Source organism: Lepidochelys kempii, chromosome 22 (assembly GCF_965140285.1).
Source record: "Lepidochelys kempii isolate rLepKem1 chromosome 22, rLepKem1.hap1, whole genome shotgun sequence".
NCBI lineage: Eukaryota > Metazoa > Chordata > Testudines > Cheloniidae > Lepidochelys > Lepidochelys kempii.
In genome coordinates this window covers 17290623-17316550 of record NC_136401.1, presented here as the reverse complement: position 1 = coordinate 17316550, position 25928 = coordinate 17290623, and the positions used below count along the sequence as shown (strand labels likewise).

The window sequence follows — 25928 nt, the reverse complement described above, 5'->3', positions numbered from 1 at the left end:
TGTATCGCATTCCAGGATTGGGCCCCAAACTAGATTTCAGGACCCCAACTCACTTACGGTAATCAAGTATCAGAGGGATCGCCGTGTAGTCTGGATCTGTAAAAGCGGCAAAGAGTCCTGTGGCACCTTATAGACTAACAGACGTATTGCCATATAAGCTTTCGTGGGTGAATACCCACCCATGCATCAGACAAAGTGGGTATTCACCCGTGAAAGCTCATGCTCATGCTCCAATAAGTCTGTTAATCTATAAGGTGCCACAGGACTCTTTGCCGCTTTTAGGGTAATCAGTAATTCATTTTCTGTGGCCATCTCTTTTTTAATAGGAAATGATATATTTCAACAAAAACAAAACAGAAAAAACAGAGTTTCTTTTTTAAATGAAGGATGTCATCGTTTAATGAGGCTTGAAGTGTTTACAGGTGTTTCCTCATGAGTTCAGATTTAGTGACCCCAGGGAGTTGATTCTCGGAAGGCAGGAGAAAACACTGAGCTCAGGCTTGTATTTTAAAACAGTTGAGCACTAAAGGGCCAGATCCTCCTCTGGTGTAAACCAGTGAAGCTCTATTGAAGTCAGTGGAGCCATGCAGATTTAGACCAGGTGAAGTCTGGCCCTACATATGCTCCTCTAAACACAACAGATCAAAAAATCATATTAAAAGATTTCTGCTTTAGAATTTTGTGGGCCAATCTTGCAGACCTCACTCAGGCAAAACTCCTATTGACTGTAGGTTCCAGACCGTAATGTTTGTTTAAAAAATGTTTTGGTGATGTAACGTATCTTTTATGCATAATATCTTCCAGCGCACTCTAGCCTTGGAGAAACTGCATAATGTGGCGAAGAACAAAACATAGCAAAGGAAAATATAAAGTATTTGTGGTTGGAGGATGTGATGACATCACGTTGCTCAGCGGGAACTTAGGGGTTTTAAAAAGCTGAAGGAAACATTCTGACAGCCAGTTATCACATCACTTGTAAAGGAGTAAAACACAGTTAGCGATTAAAAAGCCACACTATCTTCTTCAAAGAGAAAAGACTCCGTTCTGCCACAGAATATGCACTGGCAAAAATGTAAGTGAGTTCTGATTGCCTTTGTTTTTCATAACTACAGTAGATATATGAAGATCACCTGAATAATAGCTCTAAGTCAGTATTATAATAGCATAGGAGATTTTACTATACCCACGTACTGAGAGGTGCCTGGTTTAGGAGAGACAATTACTAAATGTGTGATGCTAATTTTCCAGCATGGATATTAACACAAGAAAACATCACTGCTTTGTTGGCATTAATCACTTTGAATCAAATGGCAGACTGATTCATAAAAACAGTAACAGGATGCAAAGTATTATGTCAAAGGTTACAGTGGTTACTTGCCAAAGAGTTTTCATTTTTAAAAGTGAAGGCTGCTATAAATCTTATTTTTGTATCTGACTTTACGTGGACACGACTTTTACCAAAAATGATATTGGGCAGTCAAAGGAGTATTTCAACTTCCTTTACATCTCGGTTTATGAGTGATACATTTAGGGTCATATCCTCAGCAAGTGTAAAGCAGCATAACTCCATTGCAAATGTAGCTATTGACATTCCAATGGAGCTATGCTGATTTACACCACTTGAGGATTTGGCCTTTAGTTACTAACTTTTTATTAAAGATAAACACAATCGTTGACTGTATGAGTTAACTTCTTACATAAGTATTCAAAGAGAGAGTGACAGATATAAAAGATAAGGGACTAGAGCAGAGCTGAGGCAGTAGGGGCTGAACGTTACCATACGTATACATCTTGTTATATCCATGGGTTTTTAAAATCATTTTGTTCTATTTGGCCCATCTGTCCTCAAATAGTTTAGTTCTTTCTCTAATACACGTAGAAATTTGTATTGTTTCTTTTAATTCTTTTATTGTCTCCAGGCATATTTCTATAGATGATGTTTGTTTTTGCAACCATGGTAACATCCTTTACCTTTCATTACCCTATTCACTTAACCTACAGCACAACATACCTGAATGGAAAGGGTTAATTTTTGAAATATTTTCCAGTGAGTTGACTAACATGGAACAAAGATGAACCCTCTTTTCCATTATGATAGAGATCAAAGAGTAGACAAAGATCAGTTTTATCTGTACCTATTATTCTGAGATAATCAACAGTTAATCATATTTTCTTTGTAACAGATTTAAATATTTTTCCTTTGTTTGTTTGTTTTGTTTGAGACTTGCATCGCCATTTTTTCCCTTTAGGTAAAAATGTGGATTTTCAAAGTTATGTTGTGGACTGCAAAATCAAATAGCAAGAAGCTCCAGCTATTTTTCGTTCATGTATTTTGAGTTTGCATTGCAACATGACAGATCGTAGACTATGGTAGCAGTATAGCAACGTTTTTCTCCTCATGATCTTTTTCTCTTTTCAGAATCAAGAGTGCGTATTATATAGAATCAGCAATCTCAAAAAAATTGCAGCAAGTTCAGATTCAAATGTAATCCAGTAGCTAAGAAATCTGTGAATCTTAGATTTCAGCTGCAAGGAAAGAGGCACATGATCAAAGTTTGATGTCTTTGGTACAGTTAGAATGATAGTCATACTGAATATTGCTAGGGTGTGTCCTTCCCTTAACACACACACAGCTTCTTTAAAGATTAACAAGAATTACAGGCTTATGTTGGGAGTGACTGGGCTGCAGTACTAGAGGTTGGTTGTCCCCCCAATGTGACTGTATGGATCCCATTTCAAACACTGCAACTCTTGTGCAATACCTTCCTGCCTCTTCATCCACAGGGCACCCCTCCAGTTTTCAATGCAAAATCTATTGTAGCAATTCTTATTGGATATTTCAAAACGTATCACGAGATACAGCAACTGCCTTGACTGGCTTCCTCAGTGGAGAGGATTTTTACACCAGGCAGAGTGAGCAGCGGAGATATTGTAGTTCTGTTTGACATCTGTTCAAGAAGGTTTTTGGGCAGAGTTGAGGGTACGTGTCTTAGAACAATGAAGGGGTAACAAGGAGATTTTGGTAGGTGGCTGACTGGTTGAGTTCATGTTTGAAATGATTATTTTTGGAACTGAGGTTTTATTGTATGATTAATTACATGTTAGGATGCTAGACCTTAGGTGTCATTTTTTATTTTAATTTAAATCTAAATAAATACTTTTTAGATATTAAAACCATTACAACACTCTTAAACCTGCCTTTTTTTCGAAGTCATGGTGATAAACAGCTAAGTGCTTTAGCTTCCTGTGTTGAGAGGAAGGATGATCTAGTGGTTATAGCACAGATTGGCACTCTGGAGACCTGGATATATGTCACCTTAGGAAGGATGCAGACACAAAATTTCTAGACACCATAAATAACTGGTTATTGGAGCAGCTTGTCCTGAAATCCACAAGAGGAGAGGCAATTACTGATTTACTCCTAAGTGGTACACAGGTTCTGATCCAAGAGGCAAATATAGCTGACCTGCTTGGTAATAGCAACCAGAATGTAATACATTTTAACATCCTTGTAGAGGAAAAAAATGCCAAAGAAATCCACCAAAGGAGCATTTAATTTAAAAAAGGAGAATGACACAAAAATGAGGAAGCATGTTAAATGGAAACTAAAGGAATAGCCACAAGGGTGAAATGCCTGCAAACTGATTGGAGACTATTTGAAAACACCATAATAGAGGCTCAAACTATTTACCCCAAATAAAAAAAAAGTAAGAGAACCAAAACAAAATTCCACCAGGACTAAACAGCAGAGTAAACGAGGCAGCTGAAGCAAGAAAGCATCCTTTAAAAATTGGAAGTCAAATCCTACTGAGAAAAATAGAAAGGAACATAAACTCTGGCAAATCAAGTGTAAAAAGATAATAAGTCAGGCAAAGAAAGAATTTGAAGAGCAACTATCTAAAGACACAAAAACTAACAACAATTTTTTAAAGTACATCAGAAGCCGAAAGCCTGCCAAATGATCCGTGGGTCCACTGGATGATCAAGGTGCTAAAGGAGCGCTCAAAGAGGACCAGGCCATTGCAGAGAAGCTAAATGAATTTTTTGCATCAGACTTCAGTGCAGAAGATATGAGGGAGATTCCCACAGCTAAACCATTCTTTTTAGGTGACAAATCTGAGGAACTGTCCCAAATTGAGGTATCAGTAGAGGGGTTTTTGGAACAAATTGATAAATTAAACAGTAATATGTCACATACGCTGGAGGGCAGGGATAGGATACAGAGAGACCTAGACAAATTGGAGGATTGGGCCAAAAGAAATCTGATGAGGTTCAATAAGGATAAGTGCAGGGTCCTGCACTTAGGACGGAAGAACCCAATGCACAGCTACAGACTAGGGACCGAATGGCTAGGCAGCAGTTCTGCGGAAAAGGACCGAGGGGTGACAGTGGACGAGAAGCTGGATATGAGCCAGCAGTGTGCCCTTGTTGCCAAGAAGGCCAATGGCATTTTGGGATGTATAAGTAGGAGCATAGCGAGCAGATCGAGGGACGTGATCGTCCCCCTCTATTCGACATTGGTGAGGCCTCATCTGGAGTACTGTGTCCAGTTTTGGGCCCCACACTACAAGAAGGATGTGGATAAATTGGAGAGAGTCCAGCAAAGGGCAACAAAAATGATTAGGGGTCTGGAACACATGACTTATGAGGAGAGGCTGAGGGAACTGGGATTGTTTAGTCTGCAGAAGAGAAGAATGAGGGGGGATTTGATAGCTGCTTTCAACTACCTGAGAGGTAGTTCCAGAGAGGATGGTTCTAGACTATTCTCAGTGGTGGAAGAGGACAGGACAAGGAGTAATGGTCTCAAGTTGCAGTGGGGGAGGTTTAGGTTGGATATTAGGAAAAACTTTTTCACTAGGAGGGTGGTGAAACACTGGAATGCGTTGCCTAGGGAGGTGGTGGAATCTCCTTCCTTAGAAGTTTTTAAGGTCAGGCTTGACAAAACCCTGGCTGGGATGATTTAATTGGGTATGGGTCCTGCTTTTGAGCAGGGGGTTGGACTAGATGACCTCCTGAGGTCCCTTCCAACCCTGATATTCTATGATTCTATGACCAGGATCAGACACTATGCATCCAAAAGTTCTGAAGGACTCAAAGATGAATTGCAGAACTACTACCTATGGTATGTAACCTATTGCTTGAATCACCCTTGTACTGGATGACTGTCAGGTAGCTAATGTAACACTGATTTTTTAAAAGGGGGATCCAGAGGTGATCCTGGAAATTATAGGCTGGTAAACCTCACTTCAGTACCTGGCAAATTGGTTGAAACTACGGTAAAGAACAGAATTATCAGACACATGGATGAACATGATAGTTAAGTCAAAAGCTGACTGCAAAGAGTTACAATGGATGTCACTAAACTGGGTGAATCAGCCTTTTTTGTATTAAACCTGTCCAAAGTGGTCGCCTGACTGGAGAGTCCTGTCACTTTGGGTTTGCAAGTCAGGTGAAAGGCATTGTGCTGAAATGTCCCTTAGAATGTTTAGGTCAGAGACATAAATGTTTGCTCAGCCTATATACCAGGGTGGAAGAAAACTCAAACAGAATTCTGGACAACTATCCCAGGGTTTTACAGGGAATGTGGGAAGACTCAGTTTAGATTGAAAAGATCTTCAAGATAACAGGAAGCGCCACTAGAATAGTATGATTCCCATCCTGGTAAGAAGAGACTGCAAGAATGACACAAGACATCAGATTTGAATGCACATGGCCTGACTGGAGGGAATTTGCTCATTATTACTATTGATATCACAGTAGCACCACAGAGAGAGGCCTCAATCCTGTCAGGAGTCCTTCCTGCTAGGCACAGTACAAACATATAGAAAATGATTAACCTTGCTCAAACCAGCTTACAGTCAAACCCTGATCCTCCGAAGACTTATGCATGTGCTGAAGTTTGTCCACTGGGAGTAGTTTCCTTGAAGTCACTGCACTCTGCATGGGAAAAAAATCTTTTCAGGATTGGGACCTCAATGCATCAATCCTGCAAAGACTATTTAAGCAGTGCATTTTAGTATGAAAGTCATACCCTAGCCCATGCCCCCGCCCATGGCAGAAGATAAGTGACTGCTACAAGCTTCCCACATCTTTGGAGGGTTTTAGTTAATGGAATCCAGCCCTCATTGCAACTATTTTTTGTTTATTAATGGCAACTGCAAGTTTCTAAAAACGCAGCACCAAATACCATTTTGTCACATGCATTTGAAATGAGATATGATTTTTATGACCAAATGAACATGCCTTTCATGCAATTGATTTCTGTGTAATAGCTTATAGAGCTGGTTGAAATTTTTCAAACATTTGAAATTTTGATGAAATTTTTGGACCATCTCAAATAACTTCTTTGATTTAAGGGTGAGATTTTCAAAGATGCCTGAGAAAATTAGGCACCCAACTCCAAGTGAAATGAAATGGTGTTTATGCACACAAGTTAAGAATTTCAAAAGCATTTATGTGACTTAAGACACTAAGTTCCACTGACTGCTTAGGCTCCTAAGTCACTTAAGTACTGCTGATTGTGTGCCCAACTCCACTTTGCACCTTTGACAATCTTGCCTCCACCAAAATGGCTTTTAAATCATGTAAAGCCCTTGCTGCACACCACAACAGATGTGAGGGTTTTAGCACCCTTTCCGAAAGTATCAAATAATGATACTGAAAGCTGAAACTAAAATGTGTTGCATCTTGTGAGTCTTAGTTTTGGTAACACCACTCTGGGAAAGGTGGATAGCACAAGAATCAAGCACATCAGTGCTTCACAAACCAGGTGTCAGGCTCTATGAATGACCACATCAGAGATTAAATGGAAAGCTTGTTTTACTAAAATAGAAAATATTATGGGCTGTAGCTAGGGATTGGGTTGGGAGGGTGAGACCTATGGGTAAATCTCTTCCCATCAGTGTATCTCAGTTCCCCCATCTGTAATATTGGCTCCAATGTTCTGAAAAATTGGACTTATTTTTTACCAGTTCCCATTGACTTCAACGTACATTGGCTTAGACCTTTGATATCCTCATGCATGATGTTGCTGCCCTCTGCAGCCATTACAACAGCAGGCCTCTTCAACAAGCTCTACAAATTGCATCCTAAATCTCTTCAGAGTTTTCTGTAGCTTCAGACTCTATCAGTGCAAAAGAAAAGTTAAGATTACTTTTGTTAGTCTGCCTCATCTTCCTTGTATCCAAGTTAAATGTAATCACCATGCAGGATTCTTGCAAATTAGAGCATTCAGCATGTTCAGCAGACCAAAGCAGATAGGAAACAGTGCTATGTACATCCTTTAGAATCCAACGCCCATCTTGAATAGACCAAATTTAATTCTTACCAATCTTCACAGTGCCTGTAATCACTTCATTAAAATAACAACAAGAAAACCAAGATATTGCAGATGACACCAAGCTGGGATGGGTTGCAAGCACTTTGGAGGACAGGTTAAAAATTCAAAATGACCTTGAAAATTTGGAGAATTGGTCTGTATTCAACAAGATGCAATTCAATAAAGACAAGTGTAAAGTACTTCACTTATGAAGGAAAAATCAAATGCACAGCTACAAAATGGGGAATAACTGGCTAGCTAGGGGTTACTGGTGACCACAAACTGAGTAAGAGTCATCAGTGTGCTGCAGCTGCAAAAAAAGGCTAATATGGTTCTGGGGTTTATTAACTGGAGTGTTGAATGTAAGACACAGGAGATAATTGTCCCACTCTGCTCGGCACTGATGAGGCCTCCAGCTGCAGTACTGAGTCCAATCCTGGGCACCACACTTGAGGAAAGATGTGGACAAACTGGAGGGAGTCCAGAAGAGAGCAACAAAAATGATGAAAGGTTGAGAAAACCTGACCTGTGAGAAAAGGTTAAAAAACTAGGCATGTTGAGTCTTGAAAAAAGAGGACTGAGGGGGGACCTGAGACCAGTCTTCCAATAAGTTAAGGGCTGGTATAAAGATAATAGGGATCCATTGTCCTCCGTGTCAACTGAAGGGAGGACAAGAAGTAATGGGCTAAATCTGCAGCAAGGGAGATTTAGGTTGGATATTAGGAAAAGCTTTTGAACTCTAAGGATAGTTGAGCACTGGCACAGGTTACCTAGAGAAGTTGTGGAGTCCCCATCACTGGAGGGTTTTAAGTGCAGGTTAGACAAACACATGGCAGGGATGGTCTAGGTTTACTTGATCCTCAGCACAGGGGTCTGGGCTTGATGACTTCTTGAGGTCCCTTACAGCCCTGTATTTCTAAGTTTCTGTGATTGGCTATGATTCTGGTATCACTTGCACTGGCTTTACACTAATATAACTCCATCAATTTCACTAGTTACTCCTGATTTACACCAATTTTCAAGAGATAAGAATCAGACCCAACCAAAAACTGTCAATAAGTACACTGTTGCTTTTAAGATAGGTCAGATGTTTGGGCTATTGATTTAGAGTGCTAATTAGAGTGCTCAGAAGTCTCCAAAGTTGGTTTCCTTATACTGTGCAATGAACCAGCACTCTGGTTCCATCACTCTTGCTCAAGGTTTTTTGATTGTAGAGCAAACACTCTGCCCAGATGTTTGCTTAGCACTTTGCATTTAACTACATTTTTATTGAAATATCCGCCCGTAACAAGGAAAACAGTACATGGTATAATCCACTCCTATCCAGCTCTAATTGTCAGCATTACTTACAAAAATAATTTTAATGCTTCATGGGAAAGCTAGAATGTGTCAGACGCACAGAAAATGCTGCTTGTTGACTCCCACAGACAGGCTGCAACACGCAGAGCTGCAGCTGTGATAGTCACATTATCCCAGCATTCCAGGAGAAGCAGAAATGTCAACTTCGGACAGAAAGCCCATTGGCGGGACCATAAATCAATTGATAATCAAATGCAGCACAGATGAGTAATCTTCTGAGTGACTTCATAATTTATCAGATGACATCACACAGTTCTGTCGGTCAATACAATGCAGCGGGGCTATTCCTGCCTGTTACTCTCTGTTATCTAGTAGCACATCAACGAAGGAACCAGGTGTTGTTTGTTGAGCGCAGTCAGAAAATCTCCCATCAGCCCAGCACAGCATGAGGGTTTACACCTTCCTCTGAAGAATCTGGCTTGGTCGTCCTACTACAGCAGTCTCAAGGGGTAGATCCTGATCCTTTCTGATTCTGGGAGCAAAAAGTGCAGGGTGCTTATTAGTTCCCAACTCCTGAATATTCCTGGCAGATTGTGAGGCAGAATAAGACACTCATGAAACCCCTCAGAGAAGAAGGGAGGAGAGTTTAACTCACTAAACTCCCTCCTGAGTGGCCCTGCGAGGATGCCTGTTCTCCCTATTGCAGGGGCGGGCAAACTTTTTGGCCTGAGGGCCACATCGGGTTTCGGAAATTGTATGGAGGGCCGGTTAGGGGAGGCTGTGTCCGGCTGTGCCCCCGCTCCCTATCTGCCCCCCCTTGCTTCTCACCTCCTGACGCCCCCCCCTCAGGACTCCTGCCCCATCCACCACCCCTCCCGTTCCCTGACGGCCACCCCAGGACCCCTGCCCCATACACCACTCCCGACTCCCTGTCCCCTGACCGCCCTCCGAACCCCTGCCCCTGACTGCCCCCCACCGCCCCATCCAACCCCCCCCTCCTTCCTGACTGCCTCCACCGGGACCCCTGCCCCCATTCAACCCCCCCCCGTTCCCCGTGCTCTGACTGCCCTGACCCCATCCACACCCCTGCCCCCTGACCACCATCCCAAACTCCCCTGCCCTCTATCCACCCCCTCCCTGCCCCCTTACCACGCGGCACAGAGCACCGGTGGCTGGTGGCTCTACAGCGCGCCGCCCAGAGCGTTGCTCTCCGTAACTGATACCAGTAGCACATTCCTACGTGGAGCAGTTTAATACACTACACCCGCAGCATGGCGCGCTGAGGCCGCCGGGGAGAGGCCAGGGGAGAGCCTCCCAGGCCAGGAGCTCAGGGGCCGGGCAGGAGGGTCCCGCTGGCCGGATGTGGCCCGCAGGCTGTAGTTTGCCCACCTCTGCCCTATTGCCTCTTGCAGCTTGTAAAGATTACTGCATTTCTGGGGCTCCAGTAACACCACAGACCAGCTGACCAAGGAGACAGAAGAATGAGGATGGGCCCATAGAATTTTTACCCCCCAAAGTGTACCTGGGCTAATTGGCTCTGGGTTCACCAGCAGGGTGATATTTTCCCATCACCGCAGGGGAATCCTTATCCTGATGCACGCCCAGGCCGACAGCTACATTGTGGAGAGGACCTGATGGAATTTAACGTCTCTTTTTCTGACATTCCATTTATTATTATTATTTTATGTGCATTCAAATGGGTCTAAATATGCAGGTAGGCACCTAGTGAAACCAATGGGAGTTAGGTGCCTAACCTGCTTTGATACCTTTGAAAATCTCACCGATCACCTATCTGCATCTTTAGTCATGTAAATATCTTTTGAAAATCTGGCCTTTGTTGACTTGCTCAGCATCACACAAGCCGTTTGTAGCACAGCTGGGATTTGAAGCTGGATCTCAAGAATCCAAGTCCAGTGCCTTAAACACCAGCTCCTTATTGGTCAGTAATTGTGGCGGGTTAGGAAGACTTTATTTAAATACAAGAGGAGTTGATTCAATAAAGCCGTAAAAAGAGTCACCTGCCTAGCTGTTTAACTTTTAGGAGAGATATTTTTATCAGTGTAAAAGTCTTTTCTCTGAGCTCCACTGGAACAGTATGGCCTTTTGTTAAAGTAGATACATTGCAAAACAAAATATCGATAACTCAGGGGAAAAATTTTCAACTCTGACAGAACTACTGTGTGAGAGTTAAAAGTATACTAAACGCAAAGCAGCAACAAGTAGAAAAATTGTATTACTGGTTTGAATAATTAATAGTATTTTTAAAAATATGTAAAGGGACTCAATATCTAAAACCAACATAAAGCGTGGACATGAACAAGTGTGATACTTGTTTACCCCATTATATACAATATACAATATTTACCCCATTACTTAAATATTGCTAAAGAGGTATCGTTATATTATTGTAAGCAGATTGTGATTATAGACAGAGCAGAAAAGTTGTGTATCCAATGCTAAGCGTCATTTCTTTTAAAAAATTAAAATTCACAGTGTAGAATAAAGGTGTCAGCAGCCTGCATTGTGCAATGCAGTTTTCAAGATTCAAGCCAAAAACTCAGACTAGTTTGTTACTTGAAAGCCTGGAATTTTTGGTTATTCAGTTATTGTTTGCTCTTCTGTATTACTGCAAATAAGAAAAGATTGCCATTGTATTTCTCTGTAGTTTTTTGATTATATGGGAGAGGCAACAGGAAAGAAGAAAATATTTACACTGGTTGCTTTGATAAATTGATAAGCTTTTCACATGCCAGACTGTGAGTAAAGAAACACTAAATCTTCTGAAACTGTGAGAAGTGTGTCATTTGCTGTTGCAGTCAGTCAGGCATGCAGTATATTTCAAAGTGGAAATTGGCTTGATGGGAAATTGTACTGAGTAGTCTGAAAGGACACAGGTTTATATTAATCTGTAGTTTATGCGTGTGTGCAGGGCAATAATATTCGTCTGAAATTCAGAGAGCTAAAACTTTTCATGCTTTTTGAGCTTTGTGATTTTTACGCAGCTGTTTTGTCATTAATTGCTTTCACAGCTTGGAACTGATTAGAGACAGGATGCTGGGAAACGAGTTTTGTTTTAATTTTTAAGAAAAAATAATTTAAAAAATCAAGTTCTCAGTGCTGGTTTCAAAGCACCAATATGCATGATAGCATTTAGTATATGTAAATTGTTAAGAAGCAGAACTGACTGCACAGAAAAACTCTCGCTGGTACTATGGCATAGACAAATCGTAGGATATGTCTTCACTGCAGAGCTAACTTGGCTCTTATTCAAAGGCAAGTTTTATGACCTCTTATTCAGCACTGCGATAATGTGGTGCTACGAGCTATGGAAATACCTGAGATAAATATTCCAAAAGACAGGGAGCCAAAGGAACTGAAGCCCAGAATTTTACAATATCATCGCTTGAGATATTAATCTGCTCAGCATTTCTCCCTTCTTTGCCAAGCTGTCTTGCACAGTATGTTCTCTGAGCTCCTGTAACCCCATGATCTAAGGCCTGATCCTGATCCGAATAAACTCATTGGCAAGATTCCTACTGACTTCAATGCCAAGACTCACACTAGAGCCAGATTGGGCCCTACTTAGAAGGCAGGTCTGATTTCCCCCCAGACATACGTCCAAAAAAGGAGAGGAATAGGTAGAGAAGAGATAAATATGTTACCTGTAACTATGAGCTCATATTAGTCTGCAATAAGAACCTGATCCAAAGTCCATTGAAGTCAATGTGAATCGTTGCACTGACTTCAAGCTGCTCGATTGTTATTCTTTTGGAAACCAGTCCGGGAAGATTCTTCAGAGATCTGTAGTAAAACAGTATTATCATTGTTTTCTATTGTCAGTCTGTGCAAAGGTCCAGCAAGGTTAGTGGGTTTGGTAAATGTTCTCATTAGCTGAGCCTGAAGTAACTGTCAACCATTTTGAGTGACAGCCCAGAACCCCGGGATATGTGTGTGTGTGTGTGTGTGTTGGGTGTTTGTCAGCATTAATGCCAAATGTTCAACAAAATCATGAGTAATAACTTTGATGAAAGGAGCTCTGATATACAAACACATAGTAGCTTCATAGTAGCTGGTGTAAGAATAGGCTATTGAGAATTGCAATGAACTGAGATATATTTACATTCAGAAACCTTGCAAAGCTGTTCAGACATGGAGAGGTTCCCATTGACTTTGCCGGGCTCTGGGTTGGATTGACCCTAGCTGGTTTGCACTGCTCTGACCGAACAAAGCAGCTGCAAACCTGGCTTCGCTGTCTGCATCAGCAGGATTTATGGCTGTTTTCATTACAGGAGTGGTGCAAAGCAGCTGGAACACATAGTGAATCTGGCTCATTGTTTGCACTCATCTTGTTGCCACTTCAGTGAAGTATTTTTATTTGTTTTAAAAGAATTTGTTCATGAGTGTCTTTGTTCATTTACAGCATGTCACAAGCAAACAATTAAAATGCTGCTTTGTCTGGACACGGTACAATGGGGAACATTTGTTTTAAGATAAACCTTGCACCAAAAGGTGAAGAATGAAGTGCCTAGGTTTGTTTGAATCAGGAACTTACCTGAATCTGGGGAATGTCATTATTCCTCATGTCACTTTTAATTTGTAATGATCAGATTTGTTTGCTCAACAATGAACTGTGCACCAAAGCAGAAAGTCATTTTCCTGTGGGTATGTCTGTAAAGCTCAGACCTGGTGTACACTTGACTAGTGGAAAAGCAGCTGCCCTAACATTATTTTTGTTTCAGCTCTGGGGGAACTGAAATATGTTCTGCAGACTTAGTTATATTTTTTCAGGTTGTTGGTTACCCTGCTGACACAGGAAACTGTGAATAGGTATATTTATCAGCTTTTACAGTAAATGCCATCTTCCCTCTTTCACCCCAGCCCCCAGAAAACCCCCAAAAGTTTGGGGTCAGATAGTGCCACTCTTACTCAAGTTGATTATTAACCTACTTTGCAAGTAGACCCACTGAAATCAATGCACTTACTCAAAGAATAAGGTACTCTCCTACTCCCGAGGTGAAATCCTGGCTAAATTGAAATCCATGACACTCCCACTGACTTCAGTGCAGCCAGGATTTCACCCAGCATGAATAGTGGTAGCAGAGTCTAGCCTGTAATTAAAATTCATTAAAGTACAAAATAAATCATTTCATATGTAAATGAACTATATAAAACAAAAAGTGCTATTATAATTCTCTTAATTTCAAATATATTGTTTAATATTCAGATCGTTCTTCAGATTATAGCTACCGACTCCTCAGTTGACAGGGGCCAGGAGTGTCTTCTTCGTTAGAGTCAGGTTCTGATCCTTAAGTGGGAATCTAGGCACTTTCATGAGTACTAAGAATAATAAATCCGTACTAACAGAAAATTACAGTCTGTCTCTTCTCAGTTATGCCAATCGAAATCAGGGAGTGGTTGCATTTACATCGCTATTAAACTGATGTAAATGAGATCAGAATCTGGTCCTTAGTCTCCAGTTAAGAATGAAGAGAACATTTTATACACATGTTTATAGTCGTGTCTGGTACCACCATATTTGTAAGGGCCTTCCAGCATTCCATGATTAAGTGGTTCATAACTAGGCAATTAATATTCAGACTGAAATGCAACAGTTGGATTAGATTTCCTTTAAAAAAAAGGTAAGACATTAATAACGCACAGGAGGGTAAAAGAAGAGACATGAGTAAGGCTTGAATAAGTTTCTGTAACAAGCTTAGATATTTAAAAAAATATTGCTTGGCATTAACTTGCAATGCCTTTATTTAGGTAGCTTTACAAAAGCTAAACAATTGAAAAAATTGCTACATTTTGAAATTTAAAAGCACCTGCCATGGATCCATAATATGCATTACCTTGTTGTCGAGCTTTGCAAGATTTGTTACCGTACAGTGGATCCATTCAAGTCAGTGCAGCTACAGAAATTTTCACCAGCTGGAATCTGGGCTTTTCTGATTCTCCTTAGGACTAACAGGGGAAATACAGTTAAATTTATTAGAGGCACCAGATTTTTAGCAGGTGGAAATTGGTATAATGCCTTTGAATTCAATGAAGCTTCAGAACTTGAGCTGAGAATCTGACCCTGGACCCATACCCACAGAGTGGACCGCATAATTATTCACAGCATGCTCTCCAAAGGAAGCAAAGGGTTAAGAGAAATATAAATTAAAATATGTTATTTATTTTGGATAAGCAAAAATATAACTATATTTTAACGGGGTTTATGATGTGATATTATCTTTTAAGGGATGTCAGACCGTAGAGCAAATCAGGTTTTCCACATCTATTGTTTCTTTTATTTGCAAGCAACTAATAGCTAGTCACTCTTGATACAACTATCCAATTACAGCAATTTTCAAGAAAGTAAATCGTGCATTGGTTCACTAGTACACCCAAGGGTGGGATCCACTAATGTAGTTTTCTGGATGAGGATCTACACAAGGCTTATACATTACTTAAGTCCCCATTTAAGCCTTATTTTCAGGGTTTAAGTAGTACAGAGATCTCTTCCTGGCCCCCTAGATGGGGAGAATTTCATCTACAATTAATATCTCAGCATCACCTTGATGATCTCCATGTGTGTGGGGGTGGGGGGAGGAAATGTATTAAAAATATTTAAAACGTCTGTCACCGCTGAACCATTTTAATGTCTTAAAAACATAAGAATGATGAATAGCCTATGTAGACATTGACTCTGCTGGTTTAGAGTAGATCTATATTTTAAAATTCTCTAGCACACACACAAATGAATTAAAATATCCAAATATTATATCCATTTGTATATAGAAGAGATGAACAGAAGTATAATGAACATTTTGTTTTATCATATGAAGAATTTGTTATATCTCTAAATAAATGATCTCTAAGTTTGATTATATTTTAAATTCAATATTTGATATGGTTTCAAGAAATATTTAGTTATACTTAATAAATTGAAGGGCCAGCCCGGTACTTTAGAAATGGGAATTTATCAGCTGGTATATTTACAAATCAAAGTTCAGTGAAAGTACGGCAGCTAAAGTGTTGATATCAATGGTTTTATAATGATCAGAGCTTTCTGAGCTTTGATACACCACAGCCTCCTTCTGTCATTAATTGCCCCGGATACTTCATGTAAGATAAGGCTCAATAATATCACCTACTGAAGTATTGTACTTCCCTCCGACTCAAAATGTCACAAGTCTTTTATGATATGCATTTTAGCTGGCTGCCAGCTTTGCTTTTCAAAGTGGATCTTAGCAGTTTTTTTGGCTTAAGCCCTGGGATCTGTCACTATGATAACTGGCCGCAAAGCAAGAAAAATCAAAGGAGTGTATTGAGAAGTGGGAATGTTCAAAAGAAAAACACAGTTAAAGTAAATGAATTGTGGAAGCAGTTAGCTGCCATATCTCACACTCCTGCTAACCAATTTTTAAACCCCCTGGGACGGCAATACGCAAAACTTGATTTAGAACTGAATGTGGGCCCGATGCAGGATAGCCCTTAAGCATATGCTTCAACTTAAGAATTTGTTTAAATGTGTTTCTGAATTGGGATGCTTTCCTGAATTGAGGCCTATGCTTGCAGTGTACATGCAGCAATAGGTACAACATATTCCTATTCTACATTTTGGCTATATCTATATATAGATCTATATAGGCTATATGTGTACATTAGATATATAATAGGAATGTTATTGTATATCCAATAGATAGATATAGATTATGTAGATATAAATTAGATATATAATAGGAATGTTATTGTATATCCAATAGATAGATATAGATTATGTAGATATAAATTAGATATATAATAGGAATGTTATTGTATATCCAATAGATAGATATAGATTATGTAGATATAAATTAGATATATAATAGGATACTAGTAGCTAAAAGCCATCTAATTTGTAAAGTCATGGATGTAAAAAGCTGAAAACAGCTGCAAACTTAAGAATTTGCAAAATCACAATGATGACTGAACCTGGTGATATTCTAAATCAAAAGAGACCTCAACCATACTTGTAGTTATTTCCATCACTTCACACTGTCTCAACAGACCTTCTAGGTTCAGAGTGATTTGCGGGGATATGGTGCAGACGGTTGCATTGTGCTGGGAGAGTTGTGTGGATTTGTGCAGGTGGCGAATGAGGGGTGTGTGCTGCAGTGAGGGGCCATGTGGGTTTGGGGATATTGTGAGTGTTGGTTGTGCGGTTATGTGTCTGGTTGTGTTGATTTGTCTGGGGGGGTTGTGCTGAAAGATTTGTGTTGATTTGTGCGAACAACCGCTGAGCACACGGGCAAGACAGTTAGGCCAAATAATCCACCATCTGTGCAGTCTCCTTCATACAGTCAATGAAATTGTGCATGTAAATTAGCTCCAGAGTGAGAGTAGTGATTGCTTGTGTTCATTCTGTTATTACAGTGACTTGAGGCTCTTGGTATGGCATAGATACATGCCTTCCTATAGCTGTACACCACATGGGTATAATTCATAAAGTCAAAAAGGCGGAAAACTTAAAAAGTGGAAAGAAAAAGACTGTGAAACCCAGGGATGATCCAACCTGGTGATATTCTAAACAAAAAGAGCTCTTTACTGTGCTTGCAGCTGTTTCCATTGCTTCACACTGACTCAACAGATGTTCTAGGCCAGGGGTTCTCAAACTTCATGGCACCGTGACCCCCTTCTGACAACAAAAATTACTACTTGACCCCAGGAGGGGGGACTGAAGCCTGAGCTTCTGCCCTGGGTGAGGCGCATGTAACCTTAGACCCCCTGCCCAGGGCTGAAGCTTTGGCCCTGGCTGGTGGGGCTTGGGCTTGGGCTTCGGCCATGGTCCCCAGCAAGTCTAACATCAGTCTTGGCGACCCCATTAAAACAGGGTCACGACCCACTTTTGGGTCCTGACCCACAGTTTGAGAACCCCTGTTCTAGACTTCAGAATGACACAGAGTGACATTCCTGGAATCATATAGACTATGCCTAATATATATGTTCATAGATTCATGGATTCTAAGGCCAGAAAGGACCATTATGATCCTCTGACCTCCTGTATAACATAGGCCATAGAACTTCCCCGGAATAATTACATATCTTTCAGAAAAACATCCAATCTTGATCTAAAAAGTTGTCAGTCATGGAGAATATACCACAACCCTAGGCAAATTGTTCCAATGGTTAATTATTCTCACCATTAAAAATTTACACCTTGTATTGCCAATCTAAATTTGTCTAGCTTCAGCTTCCAGCCATTGGATCGTGTTATACCAGGGGTCTCAAACTCAAATGACCACGAGGGCCACATGAGGACTAGTACACTGGCCCAAGGGCTGCATCACTGACTCCCCCGCCCCCCGCTGCCCCGGCCCTGGCCCCACCCCCACTCCACCCCTTCCATGAGGCCCCACCCCTGCCCCACCTCTTCCCTGCCCCCATTCCAATCCCTTCCCCGAAATCCCCACCCCAACTCCGACCCCTCCCTGCCCACAGGGGGTTGGGGTGCAGGAGGGGTGTGGGGTTCATCAGGGGGCTCAGGGCAGGGGGTCAGGGTGCGGGGTGCAGCAGGGGGCTCAGGGCAGGGGATTGGGGTGCAGGAAGGGTGCAGGGTTTGTCAGGGGGCTCAGGGCAGGGGGTCAGGGTGCGGGGTGCAGGAGGGGTGTGAGATGCAGCAGGGGGTTCAGCTGCAGGAGGGTTTGGGGGGCACACCGGGGGAATGGGGAACCACGGCCAGTGGGAGCTTTGGGGGAGGTACCTGGAGGCGTGGCCAGGGCAACACACAGACCCCTGTGCCTCCCCTCCCCCAGGTCCTGGCCGCTTCCCAGAGCGGCGCAGGGGCAGGGCAGGCAGGCAGGGAGCCTGCCCTGCCCCCAGTGTGCGCCGGTCTGGAGCCGCTCTAGGTAAACGCTGGGGGGGGTAGGGGGGTCGCGGGGAGCTGGCGGGCCGCAGAAAATAACCCCACGGGCCATGTGTTTGAGACCCCTGTGTTATACCTTTCTCTGGTACACTGAAGAGCCCATTATTAAATACTTGTTCCGCATGTGGGTACTTTGTAATCAAGTCACCCTTAACCTTCTCTTTGTTAAACCATAGATCTCCTTGAGTCTATCACTATAAACCAGGTTTTCTTATCTTTTAATCATTCTCATGGCTCTTCTCTGAGCTTTCTCCAGTTTCTCATGCTTCTTCAATTTTGGGCACCAGAACAGGACATAGCATTCCAGTGGCAGTCACACCAAGTGCCAAATACAGAGGTAAAACAACCTTTTTACTCTTGTTCAAGATTCCTCTGTTTATGCATCCCAGGATCGCAGTATCCCTTTTGGCCACAGTCTTACAGTGGGAGATCCTGTTCAGTGGTTATCCACCATGATCCCCAAATCTTTTTCAGAGTTGAACACAGTGGGCCTGATTCCTCTCTTGCACTTTCTCTGAAATAGCTCCCTTGCAGTCTGTGGGATTAAACATGGGTAAAAATGATGCTAGAGAGAGGAGCAGCAGGCCAAGTAAAAAAAACCATTTTTTCCATGCTACACCCACCAGGTACCTGAAGAAACCAATATTCCAGACCTAGGGATTATGAGACAAGTAGATTATAGTTAAGGGCCTGGTCCAAAGCTCATTGAAGTAAAATGAATTACATGAGATTGATAGATCATTTTATGAATTACAGCTTTTTGTTACTTCCCATTCCATTCCTGTGTTTGTATTTTATCTACTAAGACTGTAAACTGTTCAGGGCTGGGGCCTTGTCTTCAGACCTGTCTGTAAAATGCCTAGAACTCTGTTGGTACTTTTTGATTGTTTATATGTGTGTGCCTATATACATGAAAAAGAAATAGTGTCAGAGTCCTGCTAATATCCATGCCATTAATGAACACAGCATAATTCTGCAACAGTCGTTGATATTTAAGGTAGGGCATATTGTATTATATAATGGCAGCCACTTTTCATGAGTAACCATGTCCTCACAGGCTTTAAATATGACTGGACTGATATCACAGTTTATTTAATAGAATCCGTTCACTGTACGCTGAGCCTGATGTAACACACCAGACTGCTCAGATTACTAACAAGCCTAGTCTTGGGGCAAGGGGATGGAGGTTTTGTTTTGGGGGGTGAGGGGGTAACAGCTGGGTCTGGCTTTACTGCTAAGTCTGCAGTATTCTGCCTACATTTTTCCATACATATATTTTTAAAAGAATTTTCTTAAAAATGTACAAATATTGGGCCCAATCCTGTGGCATCTCTGCAGGTGATTGTAGCCAAATGGGAGTTCTGCATGCAGACCTGCTCATTTCATTTTAGCTTGCCCTGATGCTATGCAGTTACCTTGCTGAGGAGCAATCCCAGGGCTTCTGTTCCATGAGTTGCTGGAGAATGAGTGCATTGCCAGCATGATATATACGATACATAAGGAACACAAATCTGGAGGCAGACTGCACCTTTTTAGTATCAAGGAGCAGCATTAACTCTGAGCTCAGGAGAACCTGTTCTAGGAGGCAAAGAGAGTCATATTGACAGGGCAGTCTGCAAAGAAGGGATTTTCCTAAATGGCGATTATGGCCTAGCACTGGTATAGGGGTGAAGGAAAATAAATGTCACCAAAATATATTTCTCAGCTTCTGCTTCAGAGCAACAGCAGCAGCCACGACCCTATCAAGGTGTCCGTGTAAAAGAACCAGTGAAGGAGCTACTGAAGAGGAAACGTGGCAACATTCATAGTGTTAATGCAGCTGCAGCAACAACGGTAAGAAAAAACACAGAATGTATGAGGAAAGCTCTTCCTTTCTGACTGAATAGGCACCCAGTCCCTGTCTCCATCATGTGCTCCTATCGATTTTAATGGAAGTTGAAAGAACTCTGTACCTTGCAGGATCAAGCCCTTAGACAGGAACAAAAGGAGGCAGAGAAGTTAAGTGACTTGCTCAAGGCTACAAGTGAGTTCAGTTTCAGAACCAGGACTAAAACTCAGTAGAGTGATGCCCAGTCCAGTGCTTAGATCACGTATCTTTCTAGTGCTCATTTATCAAGACAGCAGGTTACACTAGCATAATCAATGCATTCAAGACCATGAAACTCAGCAATGCTGAAGTTGTCAAAGGAGAGAGTTAGGTGTCCAAGTCCCATTGGCTTTCAGTAGGATTTGGGCACCTATCTTCTTTGGGATTCTTTGAAAATCCCAGCTTAAAATACCCAAATCAGCAAAATAAGTCAGAGGATTCAGAATAGTTGCCTTATTCAGATGCACTTTGTATCATCTGGGATACAGAAATGTCTAGTTCTTAAAAATCCACTAAAACTTTGTGGAGCTATTTCCCCTTGGAGTCTAATTTCCTATTTTGTAGTGTGCTGAAAACTCTCTGTTATACAGGTGACCTGTTGTGTATATACTGTTCCAGCCAAAACTTTCAAAGCTACCTTAAAAGCTTCTGAAGCTGTCCAAAAGAGCTCTCTAGCCCCTCATTTCCTATACTTAGGGTATGTCTACACTACGAAATTAGGTCGAATTTATAGAAGTTGTTTTTTTAGAAATCGGTTTTATATATTCGAGTGTGTGTGTTCCCACAGAAAATGCTCTAAGTGCATTAAGTGCATTAACTCGGCGGAGTCCTTCCACAGTACCGAGGCACGCGTCGACTTCCGGAGTGTTGCACTGTGGGTAGCTATCCCACAGTTCCCGCAGTCTCTGCTGCCCATTGGAATTCTGGGTTGAGATCCCAATGCCTGATGGGGCTAAAACATTGTTGCGGGTGGTTCTGGGTACATGTCGTCAGGCCCCCGTTCCCTCCCTCCCTCCGTGAAAGAAAGGGCAGACAATTGTTTTGCGCCTTTTTTCCTGGGTTACCCGTGCAGACGCCATACCACGGCAAGCATGGAGCCCGCTCAGCTCACCGTCACCGTATGTCTCCTGGGTGCTGGCAGACGTGGTACTGCATTGCTACACAGCAGCAGCAACCCATTGCCTTCTGGCAGCAGACGGTACAGTAGGTCTGGTAGCCGTCATCGTCATGTCCGAGGTGCTCCTGGTCGCCTCTGTGAGGTCGATCAGGGGTGCCTGGGCAGAAATGAGCGCAGGGATTAAATTTGGAGTGACTTGATCAGGTCATTCTCTTTAGTCCTGCAGTCAGCCCTATTGAACCATCTTATGGTGAGCAGGCAGGCGATACGGATTGGTAGCAGTCCTCTTGTACCATCTTCTGCCGAGCAGCCATGAGATGTGGATGGCATGCAGTCCTTCTGCACCGTCTGCTGCCAGCCAAAGATGTAAAAGATAGATGGAGTGTATCAAAACAAGAAATAGACCAGATTTGTTTTGTACTCATTTGCAAACCCCCCCGCCCCGGCCCCCCGTCTAGGGGACTCATTCCTCTAGGTCACACTACAGTCACTCACAGAGAAGGTGCAGCGAGGTAAATCTAGCCATGTATCAATCAGAGGCCAGACCAACCTGCTTGTTCCAATAAGAACGATAACTTAGGTGCACCATTTCCTATTGGAACCCTCCGTGAAGTCCTGCCTGAAATACTCCTTGATGTAAAGCCACCCCCTTTGTTGATTTTAACTCCCTGTAAGCCAACCCTGTAAGCCGTGTCGTCAGTCGCCCCTCCCTGCGTCAGAGCAATGGCAGACAATGGTGCATCTGAGTTGAGAGTGCTGCCCAGAGCAGTCACAATGGAGCACTCTGGGATAGCTCCCGGAGGCCAATACCATTGAATTGTGTCCAGAGTACCCCGAATTCGAGCCGGCAAGGCCGATTTAAGCGCTACTCCACTTGTCAGGGGTGGAGTACGGAAATCGATTTTAAGAGCCCTTTAAGTCGAACTAAAGGGCTTCATTGTGTGGACGGGTGCAGGTTTACATCGATTTAACGCTGCTAAATTCGACCTAAAGTCCGAGTGTAGACCGGGGCTTAGGCTAGGTCCATTTATTCTGGTATTTAAACTCCCGGAGGGAAGCAGTTTGACTGTATCTTTGCTAACAATAAAATTCACTCTGAGCAGTGGAGCTACTCAAGGTCTCAATTATCATTTAAATCCCACTTAAGCTTCGGTGGAGCATGGATCTTGTGCTGACACACTGCAGAGGGGTGAATGTCACCCTGAGACAGTTTTCGATAACTGCTCTCATACCTGTATAACACAGGCATATGGTACCGTCCACCAAGCAAAATCTAAGAGGCAATTGATGATAATATATTTATTGCTACTTCAGCTCCGAGCAAGAGTTTCTCAAGATATGCTGAGTTTAAATCTTTCAGGCATAACTGATATCTGAATATTCTTCTTTGTTCTCTAGGTTGTTTTGCCCCATCAGCCACTTCCGTCCTATTCACCACTTGGTAATGCTTCCAAACATTTATTTCATTTGTTCATCAGCTCCGTTTCAGCCCATGCTTTGGCTGACATTTGGTACAATTCTCTTCTTATTTTGCAGGCCAGCCTTGCATTGATATGGATGTTACTGCCTCTTCATTGCCAGTTACCGATGAAGGGGCATTATGTTCTGGTTGGCTCTCTCAGCCTTCTCCTGCTACTTTACAGCCCTTAACCCAGTGGACAACATACCCGGATTATATGTCACATGAAGCAGTCAGCTGTCCATACACAGCAGACATGTATGTTCAGCCTGTGTGTCCCAGTTATACACTTGTTGGACCCTCTTCAGTTCTGACTTACGCATCCCAGCCGCTGATCACCAATTTTGCGGTAAGCTAAAGATACCTAGAAATAAAGGCAAAACTGTTTTCCAGTAGGAACTATGAGAAGCCCCATGTATCTAAATTTATCTTTATACTGTGAATTGCTCGACATCCCTGCCTCACATTATATTGTCAAGGATGATGTCTGCAGTAAAAAGTTACGCAAGTGGTGCTGAAAAATCAGAAGTAGTTTCCTTTGCCATAACTGCGTATGCAAGGCGAACAGTCCTGAGAAGTGAGACTGAGTAGAGAGACATGCCTTAGTGACCCTCTTTACAATCGTCATGCAACTGTCTCTTCCTGGTGTGAGTCTCTCGTATGGTTTTCTACGTGAGCCACAAATCCCTGTTAGTAACCTAACTGTGTAATGTGATGGCCTGATTTACTCTCTGCCTGGGCCTGGAAATTAGGGGGATTATTCTGAGAATCCTTGTGGTTTGAGAGGGATTAAAAGATTTGACTATGTTGAAGTCGGAGTGAATCCAATTTTCTTAACAAAGCTTCCCTGTTCCATGCACTCTCAAACCCTCAAGCACTCACCACCTAATTAACTCCTGAACCATTCTGCATTGTTCTCATAAGACCCTCTCCAGCTCCCACTGAAGTCAGTGGTAGGACTGCCATAGACTTCAGTGAGAGCTGTATCAGGCCAGTGGGCAGATTTTATCTTAGAAGAGTATTGTTTGCAGCTCAGGAAAAATAATGCAGAGCAATAAAGTCATGTTGCTATCAGCTCCAACTTAACAAGGAATCCTACAGCTTTGATTCATGGTGTTCATGAAGTTTCCATTAGAGTGGATCATAAATTATAATCTTCTGTCTAGATGTGAAGAATATCAGATATCAAATATATAATAGGCTCTGTTGTTTGGACAAACAGCTAGGACAGAACTGCACTTGAGAATCCTAGCGTTTTAGATGCTGTTTCTGAGTTTATCTCAATACAGTTTTTTCAGTAAGGATGTGGTTTGTTTGTTTTTAAATAAAGCCTCCAGGGAACTTGCTTTCACTGAGAAATCTTATGGTGTTTAAACATGACCTTGACTTAGCTGACATGATGCTGACCATGAGTGACTGGTGGTCAGTGTAGACAAGGACATGTTCAGCATCATATCAGCTTACCCTGACACATTCCATCCGTGTTGAAACATTATCAGAGAGCCACAGATGAGGATAGCAGGTCCAAAATACAATTTATAATAATCTTGAAAGGGTGCCTTGCAGGCTTACAAAAGTGAAGGCAGGAGGGAGACCAGAAAGGTGATGGGAATGTGGTATGTACGAGTATATTAACCACTGCAAAAACTTTGAGATTGCACTTGCTGGCTTGATGGCAGCTGGGGTTTTAACCAGGTTACATCCCTCTTTCTGGTGAGCTTGTGAACATTTTCATACTGGACATGAAACTTTATGGAGCCAGGAAAAGATGTTTTAACTGTGATAGTGAGTATCCTTATTCTGGTATCTTTGTACTTAACAGCCAAGAAGCACCACTCCAGCTGTTGTGCCGCAGCTGGAGGTGACAGACCAGCAATCCCCTCTTACCTATTTCCCATGGGCTCAGCCCATTTCTGCATTACCAGCGTCTACCCTGCAGTATCAGCCAGCTTCATCCTCGCTTCCTGGGCCACAGTTCGTTCCACTTCCTATTTCAATTCCAGAGCCAGCCCCACAGGAACTGGAGGATGCAAGAAGAGTGATCAGCACTCTGCCCATTGAAAAGCTACTTCTAGAAGATGAAGACAATGATACGTATGTTTTAAATCACACTCTCTCTGTTGAAGGGCTTTAAAGTCGTATGTATGGGGCCTGATCCTACATTTCTTGTTCACCCAAAACTCCAAGTGAAATCAATGAGAGTTTTGAGTGTACAAGAAAAACAGGTTTGGGCTATTTATTTTCTTAAGATTTTTGTTGTCAATCACCACTAATGTTCTCTGAATATGAGATTTGCACTCAGGGTGAAATTTACCTGTGTGCACAGGACTAGCACGAGACTCATGTACTGCTAAAGTCGCTTTTAGTCCTTTGTAGTAGAAATTTTGCAGTGCATAGTTCTTGTGCTGGCCCTCTGCAAGGAGTAAATTTCACCCTCATATGTGGAACATGGGCTCAAACTGACCTGGGATTTTAGTAACATATTTGCTAACCCTGTAGTGTCTGACTGTAGCATCTGGATACACATATCTTAAGGATGTCTTAGAGGGTTTACTTTAAAAGCCATATTTTCTTGAGCTGTGTGTAACGGTCACACAACTATATCTTTGCTTTGCTCAGATAGAGGAAAAGACCCCACTACCTGTGCTTAATAAATCTTTTTGAAAAAGGCCAGTTTAAGTGTGGGGCCTGAAATGAGATGGTCCTTTAATTGATAACACGATTGAAAAATTTCATTGTATGGTTATGAATATTTTTACTCCTGTGATAGCACCAATTGTTAGCCAGTCGGAAGACCAGTAATATAAACAGAACTGGTGAGATATGTGTTAGTGTGAAAAGAGGTCATCAGCCAGAGAGGAACACAAAATTACATAGGCAAAGAATTGTACAATTGCTTCTTAATTTCATTTTACTGATCGTTCTTGCAAAATGTACAGACTTGTCTTCATGCAGAGCTCTAGCTCAGTGTGAGAGGGG

General features: G+C 42.2%; 1 protein-coding gene across 1 annotated transcript; it reads left to right on the top strand.

Annotated features, from left to right (window-relative positions):
* The first annotated feature begins 958 nt into the window (after positions 1 to 958).
* Positions 959 to 25928, top strand: POU2AF1 (POU class 2 homeobox associating factor 1). Its single transcript, XM_073320793.1, has 5 exons — positions 959 to 1072; positions 20212 to 20339; positions 22889 to 22931; positions 23027 to 23298; positions 24772 to 25928. Exons 1-5 carry the CDS (start codon positions 1057 to 1059, stop codon positions 25081 to 25083), a joined length of 771 nt encoding a protein of 256 aa, XP_073176894.1. The 5' UTR covers positions 959 to 1056; the 3' UTR covers positions 25084 to 25928.

Excerpts from the sequence above, each read along its gene's own strand:
- POU2AF1 (XM_073320793.1), top strand. Across the intron at positions 22,932-23,026 it reads TCCGTCCTATTCACCACTTG|GCCAGCCTTGCATTGATATG; the intron begins GTAATGCTTCCA and ends CTTATTTTGCAG. Across the intron at positions 23,299-24,771 it reads CGCTGATCACCAATTTTGCG|CCAAGAAGCACCACTCCAGC; the intron begins GTAAGCTAAAGA and ends TGTACTTAACAG.